Source organism: Genypterus blacodes, unplaced genomic scaffold, assembly GCF_046128005.1.
Source record: "Genypterus blacodes isolate CSIRO-AG114 ecotype Tasmania unplaced genomic scaffold, CSIRO-AGI_Gbla_v1 ptg000070l_1, whole genome shotgun sequence".
NCBI lineage: Eukaryota > Metazoa > Chordata > Actinopteri > Ophidiiformes > Ophidiidae > Genypterus > Genypterus blacodes.
In genome coordinates, this window is record NW_027466880.1 from 391,950 (window position 1) to 415,525 (window position 23,576).

The 23,576-nt window shown below is 40.7% G+C and overlaps 1 protein-coding gene across 24 annotated transcripts; it reads left to right on the top strand.

Moving 5' to 3' along the window:
- Positions 1-1,666: 1,666 nt before the first annotated feature.
- znf740a (zinc finger protein 740a) lies at positions 1,667-23,307 on the top strand. Of its 24 annotated transcripts, none has more exons than XM_076156706.1 (21): positions 1,667-1,978; positions 4,309-4,477; positions 4,676-4,858; positions 5,468-5,614; positions 6,300-6,411; positions 6,674-6,757; positions 8,653-8,736; positions 9,887-9,970; positions 10,471-10,554; positions 10,862-10,945; positions 11,287-11,370; positions 12,031-12,114; positions 15,036-15,119; positions 15,442-15,624; positions 15,900-16,076; positions 16,447-16,530; positions 17,116-17,199; positions 17,582-17,665; positions 18,766-18,849; positions 19,289-19,407; positions 19,817-23,307. In XM_076156706.1, the coding sequence occupies exons 2-21, from the start codon at positions 4,433-4,435 to the stop codon at positions 19,988-19,990; spliced, it is 2,148 nt and encodes a 715-aa protein (XP_076012821.1). In that variant the 5' UTR covers positions 1,667-1,978; positions 4,309-4,432; the 3' UTR covers positions 19,991-23,307. The 24 variants fall into 24 exon arrangements, with proteins under 24 accessions (XP_076012821.1, XP_076012820.1, XP_076012828.1 ...); XM_076156705.1 differs by lacking the exon at positions 1,667-1,978 and adding an exon at positions 2,165-2,321; XM_076156713.1 differs by lacking the exon at positions 1,667-1,978 and adding an exon at positions 2,165-2,321 and having other exon boundaries at positions 15,900-15,983.
- The last annotated feature ends 269 nt before the right edge of the window (positions 23,308-23,576 follow it).

The window sequence follows — 23,576 nt, forward strand, 5'->3', positions numbered from 1 at the left end:
CACGCACCAATGACCTTTGGTTTTGCATTTCCCCTACCTGGCTGGTGCAGTGTGTGCGTGAGTGAATGCGTGGGTGTGCTCGCGCGCCTCCAACCGAAATTCCTGAGTAGTAGCAGTAAATCTGGAGGAAACCATTGGTCTCCTTAAGAGCTGACATTGAAAGACAACATGGAAAATCTTGTATTTCATTTTACTAGTCACTGAGGAGGCGGAGAGCTTAGTGGAAAGACAGCTGACCAGAAATGAAAAAGAAGTATGGAAAAAGTTTAAAGGAAGCTAAAAGAAAAGGGCGCTCAGGTTTCATGTGGCACAGCAGCAACCATCCCCAAGAGACTGGTACTGCACTGTGGGTTATCTGTGGTGTAATGCTGTTTATGTTTATTTATGTGAAATTAAAATCTTACTTGATGTGCTTCATCCACATTATTCTCTCATTTAATTTTTCCCAAGCAGTGAAATCAAAACTGACTTGAAACAATAAATATCTACCTCCTTGTTCAAAAAGGTGTCATAACAATAACTACTTACACACATTTACAAGTACATTTAGAATATTATATACTATATCTAATAGCTGCTAATTAATGTATGACTTAGTGTATAATGACTATAATTATGACAGGAATATGGTGTGGCTGTGTTTGACACAACTCCTCGCTGACTGCGTTACAGTTGCCCTGTGAATGACTCAGCTGGATAACTGATCTAGAAGGAAGATCGTCTCTTAAATTTGAACCATGTGCTGATGTTGACAACAATTGAATCTGCTTAAGTGTCCATGAGCAAGGTAATGTATCCTCTCCCCAAGAGAGACACGAGCCACGCCAGATCACTAATAAAGAAGGCTTTGTGTGTTGTATGAACAACGTTTGTGTACGATACATAATATTAAAATGAGAAACACTTCATTATGTAGTTTACACAAAAATGTTACAACCTCTTTGCAGCATCATATTGAGATTCATATTGAGAAGTACTTAAAATCCTGTACTGTTTGTGGTCTCATTTAATTTCTCAAAATATCAAGAAACTAATAGCAAATCCAGACGTTGGGAAATGCTATTACTGGACTGTTCATGATAATTAAGCCAAGTGAACCTGCATACTTTCAACCCTTTGAAGTTTGGCATTATCAGCAATGACCTCTCATTTAAGAGGGGACAATTCCTGATGCATGACGATAAGTTTCTAGTGAGGTAGGACTCAAAAATGATAGAAAGTTTATTGTATATGGTAGTGGAGAAACAATCTATACGTTATATGCGCTGCCTCTATCTTCTTGAAAATAATGGGGATTTGGGGATTTACTGTTGAAATACACACTTCGCTTTAGATGGTGAATTTGTGATGAACATTTTTGTCATATTTTTTGGCTATATTTTAAACTGAGTGGGTAATCACAAAATGATACATTTGATACAAGTGATAACTACATACAGAGCCCTTCGGCATCATAAAACAGCAGATGCATGATTGGATTGATGTTATCGTTCTGTTTTCGTGGTTTTTTATTTATCTGGCGCTTGGGTGCTCCTTTTGAGCAAGAAACATTTCATTCCAATGTTTTTAACACAATTTGAATACAATGCAACCGCGTGGGCAGTTTTGTGTAATTTCAGGGGTTCGCAGCTCTCCTTCCTTTTCTCTCTCCCTCTCTCTTTCTCTCCGGTAGTAGGTTCGTTTCAATCTGCTGCATACTCACAGGAGCAGAGCAGCCCATCATAGCGAAACAGATCAAGACTGTACACACACACACCAGCATGGATTAGCGCGGGTATATCGGCGTTCTTGTCTTGCTTGCAGCACTGTGCGTAAACGTGGGAGCTGATGAAGCTTCGTGCTTACGATGCTCCTTTCCTCCTGGCGGAGAGCGGTGCAGCTGTGTGGAGGAGCGGGTTACATCCTGTGCTGTTTCCTGTGTTTGTAAACTAGACGCTATCGAAAAACGTCGGGCGATTGAAGCAAAAACAAAAAAAAGGTACGTTAATGTTTTCTTTTTCCAACAAATGCTCTGTGATTTTTCGATTATGCATGCGATGTTTTGGCGAGTCGTGTGTAGAAATTTCGCTCTGATATAGCAGCAAAGCGACGTAGACGTTATTCCAGCGACAGTTGGCCTGTGCTAAGTGGCTAACAAATGTTAGCTTTATCCTCGGAGGGGAGGGGCGCTTGCGAAGACGGCCATCACGACTGTCTTTCTCTCCCAGTCTGCACTCGAGTCGAGCTTGGCTTGTTTATAATTTGCGATATTAATGGTTAGGGATTAAAGTGCAACTGTGGTTCGACGCGTTCGTGGGGCTACTATAGGAGCATATGAACAGGTGAGGATATGTAGTTTAATTGCTTGGTAACCAACGCCACACACTGGGCGAGGGCGCCAGCGAGTAGCTAGCTGCTAACGTTAGCCAGCTTGTTCACCATCCGTAAAGCTCGGCTGGGTTGAAATGCGAAGGCCACCCGAGCCAGAGAAGCTAAATAAACCGCACACATTTGAGTATTAATGATACACTGCATTGCTGTTTGCACACTTCGTCTGCTGCAACGATTACTGGTGAGATATTCATATAGAGCATAACAATTGTAGCGTTAACAAAAAAATCTGGTTAGCTTTCGCTAGCGTTAGCTTTAGCTGTCTGTTTTCTTAGCAACACTAGCTAACGGATGCTAACGACGAAAACAGTGCAACGTTTTCCCAAATCTCAGCCACCAGTTGGTTCTCGGTGTGGTTTGTGTTAGCAAACATGTGCAACTTGTGGTTCTTTGGGTGGAGAAAAACACCACACGACGACGCAATTTACGCCCTAAACATAAGGTTGGAAGAAGCGTTTCAGTGCCTCCAGACTAGGTAATCTTTCTTTCCATCAGTAAAATAATGGCCTCCACACACCGCTCAAGATGAAGGAAAACCCTCAGAAGTGCACCGGGTGGTTCAAAATGCACACTCGGAACTTTTATTTCTTACATATACTTATCCACTCGACAATCCGATGGATAATTAGTTCGATTATAAGCGGTATTTGTCCTACATGTATACGTGTACTATAACGGCATTGGTAGGCAAATGATATAGAATCTTTTTCCATCAAAGTATAAACATTGCAGAGAGGGGATGTACCGTATGCTCAATGTTTTACATTTACAATTCAACCGTATAGAATGAATGCTGAGTGGTTGCTTCTTGTAGGCTGGATTCCCACCAGCACACATGGAACACAAGCAAACTCAGAATATGGAAAACCCTATCGATCCAACCATTTTTGCATAGTTTTAGCCGAAAAAAATTGCTGATAAGTTTCCCAGTGAGGCTATACCTGCTTATGTTCAGACTTAAAGCAAGTAAAGCAGAGGATGTAGTATGTAGACCCAGTAAGTCACATATAGTAACATGCTATGGAACTATTAGTTGTTAGAAAAAGCCATGTACAGACTGTAAAATGTATAGGTACATTTAAGTAATCTACATAATTACTTGTACGTTTATTAGACACATACTTAATGCTTAATCTATAACGGAATGCCTCTATTACTGTGTTTCATTCAGCATACTCAGTTCTGTGATTGGACTGGCTGAGAAGGTTTTAGCGTGCCTGCTCCCGTCCTTTTGCCATTTCTGTGCAATACATTCTTCTATATAGATTTTAGCTTGTTTCCCTCAAATCGTACTGGATGCCAAAACATATTCATTTATTGTGCATTGATCAGTCTGCCATGCTGCGCAAATTAACCTGCAAGTTGTGTGCACTCTTGTGTCTGTGTGTGTTTGCTCACAGAACATTTGGGTATCCATGGTGATCAGGGTAACACTGTTAACATCTAGTTTAATGCCATGCAAAGTGGTAAGAGCCGGAATATTAGAGCATAGTGTAACCTGCAGCTTGGCAAAATGGCAATGTTTGTATTTTTGTTTTCATATCACATTCTGTTGTTTCCATTTGTATTTGTAACATTTTGTTTGGCAAAAGTAATGGCCTCTTCAATATGATTGCCTGGTGGAGGTATAGTTTCAAAAAATTATTTGCAAATCAAACCCTCATAAGGGTCCAACAATCGCCTCCCCCTTTTCACCAAAGGTTACTGTAAAAGTAAGCTCAGTTACATGGCTGGTTTCTGATTCATCAGCCAGTAAACTGATTGAAAATAAAGTTACGTAGTCATGATGACCACCAGTTATCAGTTAACTCTATAAGTCTCTCTTAAGTCAGTCTAAAGTGTTATTATGAATTGGCGATAATGGCATGTCTAACTAAATGATTGGCGATGACTTAATCTTTGTCTGTTTGATTTCATCCACGTCCTCCTCTTCTTCAGTTTTAATGCTAGATGAGTGAGGTGGGTGCGGCTTCCCACCAGCCCGACCATCCTGACTGACGGATCTCTGGATGACCTTGTCCCCACCCCTGTCCCTGCGCTCACATACACCGTACCCACTGCAATGTCACACCTGCCCAGCAGCTCAGTCCGCGACCATATGAAATGGGTTTGTTTTGAGAACACCAAAGACGTTACAAATGCCTTTACTTGCAGTCACTCAGGATGTTGTCGTTGATGTAGCTAGTCCAATGCTGTGTGACTGGTAATACTGTCCTGAAATGCAGATTATTCTACATTGCAGCCCATTTTTTGAAAATGCGTGGTTTAATCAGTTAATTATCACAATCTGCTTTTTACATTCCAGGCCGGGTTGCTTGGCTGTGAAGCTGTCCTATCCAGTATGGCCCTGATGCAGGCCAGCTCCATGGCCGCTCCACCCAAGAAAATGATGGCTCCACTTGGCCACGGACCTCCACAGAGAGACGGACCTGACCGCGGTCCTCAGAGCCATATGATCCTTCCATCTGGCATGAGCTGTCCACCCCTGGTTAGGACACATAAGCGACATGTGGCATGGCACTGGGGCTGTTTTCTGTTTTGATATTGTTAAGATTGTCAACACGACCACAATCATAGGAGGGAAACTCCATTATTGGAGGACTTTGCCACAGGTTCAAACGAGTGGCTCCAATTTGAAACAACCTAACCTTTACTTCATGACTTGGGGGGTCTTTACATCTAAAATAAGAATTCACCAGCAAAATATTAGATTTACACAACCACTAAATGGCTTTGCAAGAGGGCAAATATTTCCACATGGCTCCACAATCTTCAACCAATCCAGAAATGTTGTATCAGGTCACAAAATCTGACACTAATTATGGCTTGCATAGAGATCTAATACTTGAATGATGGACCTGTTTTTACTCGATCAAAGATGCAAAACCAACCAATTATTCAACACAGGCTTCTTAGTTCAGTAGTGACAAAATAAAAATATACAAGAGGTTCACATTCAGCACTCGCTTTAAGTTCTTTCTCAGATGTTCTATTCTGTTTCTTGAAGGAAGCCATTTTTAGGCAATGGAATACTTGTAGACATGCATGGTCTTTAATTTCATTGTGTCAAGCAGCTTTCTGTGTGTGTGATCTCTAGCTCATTCGCAAGGAAGGTGAATACCAAGCTCCCCGCCTGTTGGATGAGAAGGAGATGAGGGCCAACGAGGACATGCAGCTGAAAAAAAAGAACAGGAAGTCAGTAACGCCCTGTAAAGTGAGAGAACAAGAAGGAAGGGGAGGGAAGGTCAGTGGCTATGAATGCTAAAAGGAATAGTCTCTGATGTCTGCTCAGCCGTTTTATTTTTCATCAATACCGAAAAATGCAGATTTTCTTGCCCACACAGGTTTTGGAGAAGGCATTTAACTTTGTGCTAGTGTGCGTCTGCCATGGAGCTTTCATGTGAGCTCGTTTTGTTTGTGTGGGGGTGGGGGGAGGAGTTCATGGAAGATGTGGAGGGGGTGGAGGATCTCTGGAGAGGAAAGAGGGGGAGGGGAATGGAGCGAAGAGGAGCACAATAACTGCAGTTGTGTGCATAACAGGGGGAGCAGGAACATGAGGGCATAGGCCTTTGGAAGGGATTGTGGTTTTTGTTAAAAATTGGGGTTTGTTGATGTTCAGTGTTTGAGTCTTTTTGTTTTCAATTTCCTTCAGCCCTTTTTGTCAATTTAATACGTTTGCATGATCACCTCTAGGGTTAAAATGACCCCCCTCCTTTTTTTAAATAAAGTAAAATACAAAATTACACATGGTTGACTAAAATCTTATAGAGTATTCCATTTGGGGATTTGGAAAAATGGTATTTGAGGTTGTTTGTGACGCATAATGCCAATGTTTTGTAATGTAATACACAGCATTTAAGACAATGTAACTGGTCTATTATTCATGTGGAATACTGATGTAAACCTGGACTCTTTGCTGTCGCATTTAGGGAGATGAAAATGGCCCATCGTCCAAAGTTCAGAAAAACTTTATCTGCGATCACTGTTACGGAGCGTTTCGAAGTGGATACCACCTGAAGAGACACATCCTCATTCATACAGGTATGGATCACGCCCGGAACAATCTCTCATTCACAGTGAAGCCAGGAAAAAACATGTATTGCTCAATTGCATAAATCATTTTTTGAAAGAGGGCCTGAAATCTTGATTAAGTTGGATTGAAACTAGAAACTAGGAATGTGCAACAGCTATAAGGTTTTTGCAATGGCCTGCTTAAAATCCTTGTTTGGTGTTAGCTTTTGCCTCACAGTTAATTGGTGGTATCTGTGGGGACCTTTGACTAAAACTGGTGCTCTTGGTTTAGGGGAGAAGCCGTATGCTTGTGCCGTATGTGACATGAGGTTTATTCAGCGTTACCACCTGGAGAGACACAGCCTCATTCACACGGGTATGCGTCCTCTAACCGTACCCATATTGCACAGTGCAGACTACCCCTGTGGTCTTTCACCTTAAGTAATGGGACAGCAAAATATGCTCAGGGTTCATTTTGTCAGTGGACGGTGATTTCCAACAAAGCCCAACCCCCCCCCCCCAAAACAAAGGAAAAAAAAATGTAAAGCACAGCAGTTTTCTCAGATGTATTGGTCCCCCAACACCAGAAAAAAGGTTCTAGAGGGTGAGGTACTACAGTGCAGTCCAGGAGTCTCGAGTCCACTACTAAAACTCTTGTTGATTTTCTTTTCTTGGTGGAATTTTGGAGAAACTCGGGGAGTGTGGTGTGAAACGCACATCTATTCTTGACGACGTTCTTGGATGAGTTTGAGTCGACACTCAAAAAATTAAATGCTCTGACCTAATCGTCTGCATCGCACCAACCAAGGACAGACATAACATTCACATATCTGAATGTTTCCACCACCAAGATTGATTAGAGATTTAAACCCACCGAAGTAGCCTCCTATGTGGCAGTCGTGCCCTTTTTTTTATTCCAGGTTCAAACTATGGTTCCTTCACCTTCAGTGAAATAGGTTGGACTGGTACTCAATACGTCAAAGTCTGCCAATCCTATATTTGCTCTCCCTTTGGCTCTGTGTTGTTGATGGAGATGCTGTCTCGTGAGACCATAATTTCATACACTGGTCTCTGCATGGTGTGCTCTGTTTGCTCTATCTTTGGATGATTCGATTTGTGAGAACACACTCTGTGGACACTTATTAGATATTCCTGTACAATCCAATATATATACAGTAACTCTATACGTTATGAATACTAAGTCTGTGGAGCTCTGCGGAGCTGATAAAGTTACATTCCTGTAACATTGTGTCAGAGATGTGTTGCTTAAACTCAGTGGTAATTGTTATGGCCATAGTTATTGGTGCTGTTATGTAAGACTGATCTGTACTGAGAGGTTTTTCTAACCAGTTGTCAAACACAAGTTGGGGCAGAATTTTGGAAAACACCTTTCAATACAATGCTGTCTTGTATAACACCACCATTAACTAGCTAATGGAAGGAATTATGCCACCTGAACAAGTGGACGGCTTCTACATGTAAGCATTGAGTTTGGTGTAAGCATTGAATTTGCTTTTTAACAGCAAATCAAACATTCAAATGAGAAATCTTTTTTTATGATACACGTATAAAACAGACAGGAAAGATTAAGACCTTTTTTCAAGTCTGTCTTAATTTGAGTTCTATTTGTCTCTTCAGTTAAGGTAAACAGATGTCAAACATGTATGTCAAACCACGTGTTAGTTTTGCTAAATGGTGAAAACAATTCTTGTTCTATAAACAAGACTTCTTGTTAGTGGACTTAAGTTTGTGGACCTCACTGTATCTGTTAAAGCCTCATTGCACAGGCCAATTTTAAGTTGTTTTGGGTGTGATAATTACTTTGTAGTGAAAGTAATTGCATGGACATCAAAGGACTATAGTCATTTAGGTTTGAATTTGAGGCCTTTATCTTAAACCATTTGCACAGTTGTCAATATTTTGTTGCACCGTTTCACACAACATTCTTTCTTTTTCATTGTTTAAGAAGTATGCAATGTGGGTAAGTCAACTTCCAATATAATAGTTCTTAAAAAGGTGACCTTCTGCTTCCAGAATTAACAAAAATGCATAAATAGTATTGTTTACCCTACTCATGTTTTTTTGTAAGCTATTTATTCCAATATCCCAGGAGCTGGAGTAACCAGTTTCTCTTCTTTGGCGTCAATGCATCTGTTCTCTCTGTCCTCCACTCAGTGAAATCAGTAAAATTATTTCTTTTTTTTTTTTTTAAGTCAAGTTTTACTCATTGTATAGACTGAATAGTTAATTAATTCTATGCTCTGTGTGTAGGGGTGAAGCCATACGCTTGTTCCATGTGTGACATGAGGTTTTTCCAGCGTTACCACTTGGAGAGACACAGGCTCACACATACGGGTATGCGTCCATTTACCGTACCCATTTCAAGTTAAAGCAACATGCAAGCTTAGTAGAAAAACTTGTTCAGGTGTCTGTTAGCAAAATTCTTCCCAGAACCTTAAACACAGGATTTTGAACCTGGTCTTAAGAGAATGCCATATAGATATTATAGTTTATCAGCAATCTGTAACTACTCCCATGGACACATCAAAGAAGAAAAAACCCAACTATGAAATCCCAACCAGCTTAACTACAACTTATTGTGGCCTATTTTCTTTCCTATTTAGTCACATGTTTCACTGCCACTTAGTAAGGGTTAAACATGCAAAATGTCGCAATAAATCTCAGGAGATTTGGTGACGGTTTTGTGTTCTGAATACGTGGCTTTGCATGACTTAAATGAAATGCTTACTATTTGTTATTTAATTCCTCTGTTCCTTGTCTAGTCATATAAAAGTAGCTGCTTCACATAGGCCACAGTTTACTATGGGAATAGTCCTTTGATGTCCACATCTGTTTATGCAGAATTATGCCTGCACAGCTCATGCTTCCATGATGTCATTGTCAGACTTGTTTGAATTCAGATTTGTGTTGTTGTTGTTATGGTGTAGTTGCACAGCTTCTTTATATAGGGGCTTCAAATTTATGGCGGCGATCAAATTGGGAGCTTAATAAAAAAAAAAGGCAGATCGTTAACGTTTAAGACAGACAGTACACTTTCCAGCATCCTAGAAAGTTGGCACTGTGATACATTGAAGTTGAAGCAAATTCAACTGTAGCTGCGGCACTGATACTCATTAAAAACCTTTTGTTTATATTTGAAAAAGCAAACAGCACCAATATTTCTGCTTCAGCTTGCCAGTATGATCACCGTCTAAGCCTTTCTTTGCTACTTGGCTGCTGGCTTGTATGTCTTGTTTTTAAAAAGCTTGGCTCTTATCCTGTTGCTGTTTTGTCCTATGCACATGGTTTTCTTTTGAAAAAACAATGATCCCAATAATGGGTGTTTTTACTCATTAGAAGTAAAACAAATCAGCCCTTCGCATGACTCTTTCAATAGAATGTGAAATGTCTGCCAGATTCTAGTAATTTATTCCCTTGTGAATTCTGCTTCCCCTTGATGCAAAATGAAGGTCTTAGCTAATATGTTGATACTTTGTGTATGTAGGGGTGAAGCCATACGCTTGCTCCATGTGTGACATGAGGTTCTTCCAGCGTTACCATTTGGCAAGACACAGTCTCACTCATACTGGTATGCGTCTGTTTACCTTAGCTCAATAGGCAATCATATTTTACAAGGTGCCTTAGCTATTGCAGTGATGGCAGCCTAATGAAGATTGGTGTTGTCTAAAATGTGTAGACTTGATACATTTACAAAGCAAAAAGATGTACCCAGACATGTATTATGGTTGTAAAAGTAGTGATGCTCTTACTGTACTTATTCTTACCTCCATTTCATTACACTTGAATCTGAAGGATTAATTAGATAGTCTGAAATGATCTTTTAATGTATAATTAGAGGTATTGTTAATGCTGATTTGTTGAACTAAAACATATTTGTGATCTCACACACCTGAAGTGTGACAATTCCTCAAGACTTCTTTGCTTATGGAGATGTACAGCAACAGCTTTTGTAACTACAGAACCATGTGTTGGAGCATCGGAATAGGAATCCTAAGGAAGGCTTTGTGTTAAAACATATTTTTTACCTGTGTCTAGCTAATATATTTTTTTATACTCTTATGTGTGTAGGGGTGAAGCCATACGCTTGTTCCATGTGTGACATGAGATTTTTCCAACGCTACCACTTGGCAAGACACAGCCTCACTCACACGGGTATGGGTTCACTCCTTTTTACTACATTAGAGCCCAAGTGCCCAGGTTCCTTGAACTGAGCTGTTTCCTGTTTGTACAATTCTGGAGTCTGGCTTCTAAAGCATCAAGCAGCTTCTATTGTTATTGTGGTGTATGCAGGAGTGCCTTTCTGTTGACAGAGAGTTCATAGGTCGTAAAGACGTTGTGCAATCATTTTCAGGGTGACTGATTGCCGCCACTGCTGTTGGAATGTCTGGATACATAAATGAGTGTCCTGTTCACTTCATTGTGTTGCGTTTTTACCAAAGTCTTTGCTTTGTGTGTGCAGGGGTGAAGCCATATGCTTGCTCCATGTGTGACATGAGGTTTTTCCAGAGATACCACCTGGCAAGACACACTCTCACCCATACGGGTATAACTCTTACCTTAACTCTCTCACCTGACAGCACCAGGGGTTGTAGAGATTTGTAGGCAAAGATTAGGTGTGAGAGTACACAGGAGAATATACTGCATTCTGTAATACATAAATCTTTAACACCAGTAGGTTACTTTATGTTATTTTCATGTGAAATCTGTTTTGTGGTATTTACTCACTGCTTTCAGGCCTTACTGTTTGTTTAAATGTATATGAAGACTAGTTTGTCATGATAGCAGGACTAGTTTTTGGGTAATCAGTGTTTGTAACATGCCATATTTTGTTTACTTGGTTCACCATGACAACCCTTTCTAAAGTGTGGTACTGTATGCATTTAGGGGTGAAGCCATACGCTTGCTCCATGTGTGACATGAGGTTCTTCCAGCGTTACCATTTGGCAAGACACAGCCTCACTCATACTGGTATGCTCGTATTAATTGTTCCCCTCTCACTGTGAAACCTTTAATACCAACAACTTGCACATGTCTTTATTGATAAGTCTGTATATATCATACAGTAAAGTTCTTAAGTTCCCCTGCTGAATTACAAAATAAGTTAAATTGAATTTTTAGGCTTTGTTGGAAAAACTGTCCACTGAACAAGTGACTCTAGCTTTCTGTCATTTACTGTGTATTGTGTACTGCATGTGTGTTCAGTATTATGTGAGGTACATTACACTAAAAAGTATTGCAGACATCTGTAGTTATGGAAATGAGCTTTTATTTCTGGTAAAATATTCAGAATCGCTCAAAGTGTTTTGTTCCAGCTGACTGAAAAGTTCCATCCTGAGCAAAATGCAATGCAAAATGGAAAAGGCTTAATGTGACATTAAATTGGTCTTTTCATCTGTCTGGGCACTTTTGTAAGCCCTTAGTGCTGAGTGGCTAAACGATAATGTTTGACTCTTTATGATAGAACTAATTATCTCTTGACTATTGACTTTTTAGTGTAATGTCCCTCAGTGAATTGTGTCTGTAATCCCGCATGCGATTACAAATGAGTTGTAACCATTTCACAATGCTTTTTCATCTTGTCCATGAACTTAATTTATATTACATCTAACATTCTTGTGTTCTGTTTAGGAGTGAAGCCGTATGCTTGTACCATGTGTGATATGAGGTTTATACAGCGTTACCAACTGGAGAGACACAGTCTCACTCATACGGGTATGTCCTCTTATTTGAACCCTGAACCTCCTTCATTTTGGTCACACATGTAATCTCACATGACTGCATTCCATTCAAGTTTGTGTTCATTTTAGTTAATACAACGACAAGTACTTAGTACAAGTGTTTCAGATGTAGAGAAGAAGCAGCACAAGTACTTACATAGCAACACACTTTTTATATGAAATGACATAATGACTGTGTTGCAAAACTGTTTAGGAATGTCAGAGTGAAATGGTAGAAGTGTTGGTTATCCTAACTACTTGGTTGGGGAGCCTTGAAAGGGTCACAAGTAATGTTTTGGCTTAAAATCTTCATGCCATTGACCTCACCATACTCTCTTAACAGCACACTTTCAGCCCATAGTAGATACACTTGACTCAGATGAAGTACATATTTGGCCAAATTTCACCTGCATGATCTGCATTTTAATTCGGATTGTGTTTATCAAAATCAATTTTGAATGTGTATGTTTCTGCAAGAATTGTTAAAATTTGAATGAACATTTATTGTTGCACAGAAGGTAAGATCATCAATATTTAGGTTTTGGTGCTAGAATTCTAGATATTAATTGACCTGTATAGTAATGTATATGCTTGTTCTTTAATCTGTGACCAAATTAAGGCTGCCTTCACCTGTTGAGGTGTTCCATTTTTGTGTATTCGGAGTTAAGAAAACCCAAACTTGCAGCCCGTCTTGCTGCTCTGTGCAAAGTGCTGACCAAGGTGCAGACCTGGTCAGGCATGTAGGCCAAATTGTACTTCAAAAATGGTTGCAGACATGCACAGTAGTGGGCCACTGAATCTGTGCACTCGACGTTTCAGGGGTCATGGAAAGCAGGAACCAATTGTTTATTCCACACAGACACACACACACACACACACACACACACAACTCATTCACATTTGTTCAATTTTGAGTTTCCAGTTCGCTTAACCTGCATGTGTTTGGACGGTGGGAACCTCTTGTGCTTCGGTGGAAGAAACAAAACATGTCCCGATGTTTAATGTAGCCAGAGAGTAACATAGTGTGGACACCGCCGCCCAATATCGCCATTGCCGTTTTCTCTGCCTTCCTGCTTGCACGCGTTTCCATCTGCTCCCACTCATCTCTTGTCTCGTGCATGTGTAGTCGGTGCTTGCGCAGACCTGACCGGACCTCTCACTGACTCAAAATATTGGGTGACATCGACTGGCTTAACTAGCTGATGAAATATCTGTCTGGTGGATCCTTGCGCGGAAGAGGAAAGTATAGATGTGCTGAAGTAAAGACAGGCCTGCTCTCACTAACTGCGTTGAAAGCAGCAGCTTAAATGGTATATAAAACTGATGAAGGGGCCAGATGGGCTCAAAGGGTTTGCAAGTGACAGAATTATTACTGTTTTGCCTTTAAACTTGGTTCAAGCTTAACAAAATCCCTCAGCAAAGTCCTCATGACGATGCTTGCTCAGTTATTTATTCAGAAATGTTTTTTCTGGCCGTATACCAGGCAAACTAAGATGTATCCAAAACAGCATATTGCTTCACACTATTCCAAGAATATGTGCTGCCTTCGGACGGCTGAACAGGAGCATGAAGCACATATTGAGCATGTATCACACACTAACCTTCAGTGTCTTAACTGGAGACATGTTGGGCAAGCTTGCTCCGCTACGTTGTCACAGCAACCGTTTATGTGTAAGCAAAGTTGTTCTTACTGCTACTGTTCCGCTGCTGTTCTTACTTTACTTGTAATCATCTAACCCCCTCTGGTTCTTGATCAATCAATACATTGTCTCATCATTGGTTCCGAACTAATTTGGGATCACGTCCACTGACAAAATGAGCACTGGAGTTAGTTTCAGATGGTTTCTAAGTGCATTTGTTTGGGGGCACACCTGAAATCTTCTATGAGATAATCATCAAATTGGGAATAAATGTTGTTGGGTTGTCAGCACGCCAGCTTTAAGGTTGCAGTACGCTTCATCCGACTCTAGTCAAAAGGTTAACACATCATGGTAAACACTATAAAGGAGGGAAACGGCTCACACTCTCACTGTTGGGGAGGGAAACAGGAATTATCTGTTACCACAAAATGTACATTATAACATTAACATTTTAATGTTGTTGGAAAGTGTGTTGAGTCTTAGAGACCCAGCCCCATTCCACCACCTTCTGACTCGCAGGCGTGTGGGATGGAAATTACTGCAGCCTTCAACCTGTGTATAAACACTGTATGCGGTCTGGGTTGATGCAAGTTCAGTCATTGTGTCATTTCAAGTATGGTGAAGAAATAAAATGCTTAAGGTTAATCTTATCTAAGAGGAGAATTATATGTTAATTATATTCTAATATATTTACTATCTCATGCTAGGTTGTCTATGATGTACTGCAGAGCTTTTTCTATTGAATGTTCAGGTTGATTCACTGTCACATTTAATGTTAATATAATGTTCACCAACTGCCTAAAATTGTCTCATCTCTTGTCATCAGCGTGATGAAAATAACGAATCTCGCATTTAAAAAAAAAAATCCATTTAGTACGTTAGTACAAATGTAGGAGTTATGTGAACACAGGCAACTTGAGGTGTAGTCTGAGAAACTTAAATTCTGTTGGGCTTGAGGCCAGTTGGAATGTTGTCATTGGACTTTGATTTAGCTCAATTGTCCGGCTGGGCTTGTTGACGATAAACGTCATTTGTTATCCGTACGTTACAACTCCAAATTTTCCTAATTTGGACATTGGGCTTAGATCTATTCCAATTCCCTCCAGTCAGATGTGAAAATATCTGTTCCAATTGGGAAAGCGGAACGTGGAACGTCCACAGACGGACGAAGCGCTGATCAGAGCAAGCAAACTTTACTAAGCAATTAGTAAAGTTTGGATCATTTTTGGCAGTTGAGGTTTATTTCCTGCTAAAGTTGGTACTTTGTGTGCATTAGGGGTGAAGCCGTACGCTTGCACCATGTGTGACAAGAGGTTTTTTCAGCGCTACCACCTGGCGAGACACAGCCTCACTCATATGGGTATGCGTCTGCCTATCTTAACCCAGACACAAGATTAGGATGCTTCTATGTATGCTTCATCTATTCTTTGATATATCAGTATTCATATGCAAGTGATGATGGATGGACTTACTTAATTTATTAATTAATAGATGACATCATCATGCCATGTGTTATGTAACTGAGCCCCCTCTAAGCTTCTTATTCACTGTTGTGTTTTTAGGGTCTGACATTGGTTATTAACCACCAGTATCAATTTACATCAGTTTATGTAGCCTTTCAGATTTTTTTATTTGTTTGTGGCAGAGACACAAAAGTAATGCCTTCGATGCTCTGCGTTTAGGTGTGAAGCCGTACGCTTGCACCATGTGTGACATGAAGTTTTTTCAGCGTTACCACCTGGCAAGACACAGCCTCACTCATACGGGTATGGGTCCGTGCACCGTGCCCATCACATACAGTGTCAGGCATGGATGTGTACATCTACTCAGTTATGTCACTGTAGAGCAGGGGAAAGTCAATAGAAGTAAGACATGACACTTTTTTGTTTTGCTACTGTTGGTGTTATTTCTCATCACTTCCTAATCAGAATGGTGACATCAAATCATCTTTGTTGTTCTGATGTTTTTGGTTAGTACAGTACGTAATCCAGAAATGAGCTGAGGGAGATATCTGACATAAAGTCCATTTTGTTTTTGCATGAATTGGCAAATGTGTGGTTAATAACCAATAGCTTAGATATTGCTGGAGTAAAGAAGGGAGGCCAGGCAAAGTAATATCATATTGCTACTTTGCATTTAGGTGTGAAACCTTATGCTTGCACCATGTGTGACAAGAGGTTTTTTCAACGCTACCACCTGGCGAGACACAGCCTCACTCATATGGGTATGCGTCCGCCCACCTTACCCATGTCACTGAGATCAGACTGTATATCACTCTATACCAGACACAGGGTCAGCCATCCTCAACAAATAACCAGTAAAGCATTTTTTCCTTTGTCAAATCTATATACAGTATGTGTGTACATATAACATTAAAGCCAAGTCCTAGGTTTTAAAGAAATTGCACGTTTGCGACATCATCAGCTCATGTGATGTGTTAAGCTGTGGATTGAAAAAATTTAGTAATACACTTTGACGCCTTTGTTCAATTGATTTGGTAGAAAAGAAAGAAAAAAAGACCTTAAGTATTAAGCATGAATTTCATTTTGGAAAATTGATGAAGCAGTTAACAACCCATCAATTTGTAAATGCATTTAGGAAATACATTGATGGATTGTGAACACCAAAAATAAATTGAAATTAAAGTCACGACGTCTGAAAATAATGCATTGATGCTCTGCGTTTAGGTGTGAAACCTTTTGCTTGTACCATGTGTGACATGAGGTTTGTTCAGCGTTACCACCTGGCGAGACACAGCCTCACTCATACGGGTATGCGTCAGTGCTCCAGCCCCTTTTCATATTTTCCACGTCCTTATTAATTAGCATTCATTCGCTAATGTGAAGTCACACTCCCAAATTTTGCACAGGAATCGCACATAACAGTTAATCTAGAATGCGTTACATGTCATGCAGGATTAAAGATGTTTTGCCTTAGATTGAACGTTGCCCTCCAGAATGGTTAATGATTAACAAAAGGCTGCATATCAATTTGGCAGTGCGTACACACACCAACTATGTTATCGTTTTTGATAGCGAATAGATCAGGCTTATTGAAATTTGTGTTTCCATTTAGTTCATTAAAAAGTAAAGTCCTCACTGATTGGATACGTGGATCAAATGGAAAGTTTGGCGGCGGCAGTGTTGGTGTTAGCCTTCATCAATCGATCACAATAACTAATGTTTAACTTTGAATTTGTCGCTAACCACAAGGACACAGGCACCCTCAGCTAGAATACACACATTTCTCTTTGCATGAATTGGCCAGTGTGTGCTTCATAACCAAATAGCTTAGACATTGACTTCTAAACGTGAAACGTGAGGTAAAGTAATGTCATATTGCTACTTTGCATTTAGGTGTGAAACCTTATGCTTGCACCATGTGTGACAAGAGGTTTTTTCAACGCTACCACCTGGCGAGACACAGCCTCACTCATATGGGTATGCGTCCGCCCACCTTACCCATGTCACTGAGATCAGACTGTATATCACTCTATACCAGACACAGGGTCAGCAAGTCAAGTAACCAAGACTACAGTATGTGTTTAAATGTCATATCCAAGCAAGTCCTAGGTGTAAAGAAAATGCATGATTGTGACATCATCAGCTCATGTGATGTGTTTGTAGTTGTGGATTTGAAATTTGGTTAACAAGTGTTTTCTAGTGTTCTTGTTTAGACTGAAAGGAACATGAGCTTTAAGTAGAAAATGTAAAAAAAAAACAGATTAACAGCCCATCAATAATGAAGACAAGGCGTACATTACTCTGTGGATTGTGACGCAGGAAAGTAAAGAATCCTCATACATTGATGCTCTGTGTTTAGGTGTGAAACCTTTTGCTTGTACCATGTGTGACATGAGGTTTGTTCAACGTTACCACCTGACAAGACACAGCCTCACTCATACGGGTATGCGTCTGTGCACATGCCCCCCTCACATCTTATGTACAGTATATTTATATATATGCTTCATTCACTGTTGATTGTGCTCAAATGGACACTGGCGTCTGAAGACAGATGTTTGTGTAGGTGCACAATCCAGTTCTTGTCAATTTATTGTCTTTATATGTCCTCTACTGCAACATGAAGGTATTGGCCCCTAAATGAATGTTGCCCTCCAGCCTTGTTGGCATTGTTTCATGAATATGAACTCAAAAAGCTGTAAAAACAGATGTTTTAAAATGTATTCTGTTATTTGTTTTAATTCATAGTAGGAGTGAGGTCAGAATCATTACTGGAAATGTGTCGATGTGTTTTGATATCCAGATATTTGTTTTTGAGCTATACCGTAGTTCATTGCTATATGCATGAGAATGCATCCTTTACCGCCTTTTGAGTTAGTTTGTGCTTTTAACCAATAACACTGGAGGGCAGTTCATTCATAACGATATAAAGGTGCAGTATTTATCACATTTCCAAAGAGCTGTAAGTGACGCCGCCGTGTCGCACACCAGTCAATCCGTAAAATCACGAAACAGTTTGGATAGAACAAGACGCAACTCCCAAATAGCATCAAAATCTGCCGTAAACCGTTTCGATCAAATTCTACACATCACATGAAAAAGGTCTAAATATCGTTTTGCGCAACCCGTACCTCAGATAAAGACCACTAGCTCTAAATCCTTAATAAGCTTTAGATATTCAATATTAACAACTAGGGTTTCTTTAAAAATCAAACAATCAAAATAGATACTTGAATATAAGTGATCATTCTTAATTTTTACTTTATTTATACTAATGAATATGTTAATGGTGTTTATTCAGGCACGTTACAGGGAATACATCTTACACACAAGATCCAAATCCTTTTTTAAGCCAGACATGTTTAGGTTGACATTTATTGACATGTATTGCAGTGAAGCTGACTGACTTGCACATTGGAATAGGTTGAACATGATCTCTTTTTCTCTCAACAGCATAAATACATTTGGGCTTATTTCAGTATCACTGCAAGTTGTGACATTTTGCACGTAGGGAGCTTGGGCTAATATGTTGCTCTGTGTGTGTAGGGGTGAAGCCGTATGCTTGTTCCATGTGTGACATGAGGTTTATTCAGCGTAACCACCTGGAGAGACACAGCCTCACTCATACGGGTATGCGTTCATCTACCCGTCCCCTTAACACTGAGAGCGGCCCTGGCGCTTGCTTAACAGATCACCACAAACTCCCCAGTTTGGATTGACGACGTCATTTGATGGGATGTTGAACCAGCCTCACACTACTCGGCCCAGTTTTTGCGGCCGCTTTGTTTGGTAGATCTGGGACACGACAAAAAAACAAAACAGAATTTCCACTCTGATCTACACATAATGAGTTGATGACGAGGAATTTTTAAAATATACACTCTCACCTGCTGACACTACAGTTGGAAATGTTTTTGAAATGTACGGATAGGGCAAGCTTCTCCATCCTTTCCTTAGGTGTTGGAAATTTAGTCAGCAAACAACAATTAGTAAGTGACAATTGCACGCAGCTCACTGGGCCGAGAACCTACAACTGATCCATTGACTCTGTATTTGTGTGCTGTTTTAGGAGAGAAGCCATTTGCTTGTGACATGTGTGATATGAGGTTTATCCAGCGCTACCACCTTGAAAGACACAAGCGTGTCCATAGTGGGGAGAAGCCTTATCAGTGTGAACGGTGCCAGCAGGTATGTATGAAAGTCAACAACCCGCTTGATTCTAATGTCCTTAAGTATCGATGTCCACTTCCACCGTTTATAAGCCTAATGTCCCAGGTAGGGGACAGACAAAGGCAATGGTTGAGTGCGACTGACACAAAGAGCAACCATCCATAATGTTGCCGCTTTACTAGGCCTGTTATTGCAATCTGTAGAAAGTGTGTGAATGTGCTGTTGCGTTGTGACACGGTCTGTCGCCCATTTCTTCACCCAGCTTCTCACAGGCAAGTGTGGTTTTGCTTTGGTGTTAAAGAGAATTGAGGCAGTGGCTCGGTCTGTCACGTTCATGCCCTCGGTGCCTTAGGGCCATTCAGTTGTTACGTCCTGGAATGTTCCCTGGCCTTTAACCCCAGTCCCATCTGTGTCTTTTCCCCCAAAGAACTTTTCGCGGACAGACCGACTGTTGCGGCATCGGCGGCTGTGCCAGGGCCGCGGCGTCGCCAAAGTAGAGAACCAGCCGTGCTGCGAGCCGCGCCCGTACCCCCAGGAGCCCCCGCCCGCGCCCCCGACTTGGAGTCCCCTGCATCCCCCTCCGGGTCGGCTGGCCGTCTGACATTCCGCCCTGCCTCCATCCACAACGTCGCCAGAGACCGGACAAGCCACAGGGTTTTTCCTCGTCAGCGCTGTGCTGGGGGGCGCCACACTCGAGCACACACTGATGTCGCAGCTCCAGTCTTGAGATGTGACAGGGGGACATTGGTGTTTTTGTTTTGATGACTTTTTACTGTGTTTTATCCCCCTACCCCTCTCCCCCCCTTTTATTTGGAAAGACGAGACTTTTCTGTGATGAACAGTGGTCCTGTTTTGTACTAAGCTATTTCATTTTTAATTTTTTTAATTTTTTTTGCAGACTTTTTTTTGTTTTGTTGTTGAAATGTATCTGCTTTTGGTGGTACTTAGGGACGGACAGTGGGTATCAGTTTATCCTGACAGCTTAACAACTAAATGGTGTGTGTGTTACTGATTACAGTGGTGAGGAATTTTGGATTCCTTTCCTAAGTTGAGTTAATCTCATTTCCCCAGAAGGATCGTCACATCACTCAGAATCAGTAAAACTGTACTTTCTGTCAGATAAGACCGGGAAACTAAATGGTTTACGTTCATGTAGACCGGATCAAGTTTGTCATTGCAGCTGAGGCTTGAGCAGACGCGTGGGGCTGACGGCTCGTCACGGCGGAGTCACGTGGAGTTGCATGACCTAATCGAATAGGAAGGACAGTTTTGCTGATTGTTTTTGTAAATAACTGAAACAAATCATTATTTCGCTATACGACCTGTGACCTTCTTTTTCGGGGCACAAAATACAAACAAAAAACAACAGTGAAAAGTCCAATACTTGTTCTAATAATGTTCCTTGCCACTGTAATTTGGAAAAGAGAAAATTATTTTGTAAAAAAAGAAAACAAAAAAGGAGGGGGCAATATCAGACAGTGCTACATAACTGTAAACAGGACTTCCAAACGGTGGATGATGAGGTGGGCGACCTGCAGTTCAATGGTTGTCTCAGACGTGACGGCTCACAGGTCTATGCCCTGTGGTTCTCATGTTCTGTGTGCGAGCGCGTGTGTGTGTGTGTGACATGCTGACGACTCAGGAAATGGCACAGGATGAGAGCCTTATAGCAAGTCCTCCCACACTCTTACCAGGAGCTGTGCTGTTGTACTTTGAGCTGTGTATATATGAAGAGATCTCCAGTACCACAGCAGACAACCGTCACTCCCAACTCTGTCCATAGATTCTGGCTGGCCACTTGAACAAGTCCACTTATGTTGTTTGTACAGAGGCTCACATTGTGAGATTAGTGGAGGTAAACAAAATCATGTGGCCTTAGTGTGCTTTTTTTTAATTTGCCTTTTTCTTAACCGTTTATTATCGTGGATCAGATGTATTTACTAAAACAGACAACCCCCCCCCCCCCCCCCCCCCCCCCCACAAAGCTCTCATGGTTACAGTACGTTTATGTCTTCGGCAGGCTCAACACAAAGGTTCTCTCCGGCTGACAGGTTGTCTTATGATAATATTTTGGGTCATAGTAACGGATTTACTGTGTAACACGACGCATAATCGCTAAGGAGCCCCTGGGAGTGTGACGGTCATTGTGAGAAGTCAGTAGTGCTAAATTGTTTGCCACTGCAGTGGTTTGGTGAGTGGGAGGCTACAGCAGACTGGACACTTGGCTCTGCTACACACTAACTAATGCCTTTTCATCCAGATGTTACGTGGTTGGTGTGTATAATGGATGTCTGTCATGTTATTGGGTTTAGCCTTAAGTGAGTGCAGATACATAATCATTGTAGTGCTAAATGATATTGTACTAAATGATTTCTTTTTACATATGACGAACTTTGATCATACTGTGTAACGGTCTTTGATGGTCAGGCGGCAGAGTGCCACTTTATTAGGATCACTCTGCCGCCTGTTTTAGAATTTCTCAAACTTGATCCTTCTGTGTTTGGCGAGCTTTTGGTTACATTGTATTAACCGCGCAGAAACGTCAGTGCTGGGTGGGAGCGGTTAGTCTGCTAAACCACAAACAACTGACGGTTTGAACGTGCACAGTTGTGTTGATGAACTGCTATATGGAATTTTCATTCTTTATATTGATTTACAGTTACTTGTGAATATTAACGCCTCGCAACTTTGCAGATGATGTTCGTGTCCCCCTGTTTGTTTTTTGATGTCTCTGGAACGAGTGTGTGCGCTCCACGGGAAAACTGTTCTCACACTCAAACAACCCCACCTTGGACCCTATGTTGAACCCCCGGGGTGTGTCATGCGCTCTTCAGTTGGTAGATGAGACGGAGTTAATGTTCTCAGTGGTTCTTTTGTACTGGTCTTTATGAATTAGCACATTCAGTGTAGTGATATTTTTACTGAAAGGTCGGAATGTGTTTAGTGGTCCGTTATCAAAACTCAATGTTGAAGAAATGTCATGCTGGGATTCAGCTCTGATGGACAGGATGAAGTAAAACTTGGGGGGGGGGAGGAGTGAAGGGCCTCGTTTGAGAAATTCCCATATCGATGTGGAAACACAATTCCAAGTCTGTAGAAGGGATACTGCTGGCACGATCGCATTCTAAAGTGACTAAAGGGCAATACAATATATAGTTGACTTCACTTGTTTAATAGCTTTTTGTCGTTTTTATTGTTTTGGTATTATCAATCTCATTGTTAAAACGCAATAGAATCCTTGAGTCTCAGATCATTTGTTAAGAGTGAGGTAGAGTTTTTCAGACGGGTCGAGCGATTGAATTGTCTGAGGAGTTGTCTCGCGTCGCATTTTGATGATTGTTTCAAGGACCTTTTTTTATTCTGCTAATAATTGTAAACACTGGAGTGAAAGGAAAAAGACAAAAAAGAAAATATGGCTATTTTTTTCCCTTCAGACTGTACTAGAATTTAGGTTTTAGACAGAGCCTATTTCTCCTCAACGTGACACAAGACAGTGGACAGAACAATTTGGATCAGTACAGTTGAGAGCCCAGTATGTTCAGTAATTTTGACATTGGTGGCAGTTGTACCACGAGAAAATGTTTTCTTTCTTATACAGAGTCCCTGGTATTTGTAGTAAATTATATTGATAATGGTATTAGATGAACAACAGCATAACAGTAGCTATCACAGATTAGTTGTTTTCTTTATTAGTCTTGCATGCAGAGTTATGGTCCTCAGTTAAGATAGGATCTTGATATTGATTATTTTGTGTAGGAAAATGAGTGCATAAGAATAACTTCCTAAAAAAAATGTTACAATGATTATTGTAAAATGGGCTAACTAATATGTACCCTTGTGATCCAATTAGTTTCAACTGTATGAATCGAGAGGAGAGGCTTCTTACTATTATGCTGAAATAAAGGAATTTGTAAAGGACATGTGCTTTTCCCTGTTTTATTGTGACAATCCTCTTCACCATCTTATACTTCACTTATAATATAGTGATTGAACTAGATAACACAAATAACAGGTTTGGGGTCAGTCAGAAAGATGAGGTCACTGGGCTACATGACCATGTCCTTTTAGACTTTTATATCCCTGATATGGTCTATGTGATATGATATACAATTGCATTAATAAGCAGAGAAGACAGAGCTATTCAATCTACCAGAACTAGGTCATAGTTCATAAGGTATTGAAACAAA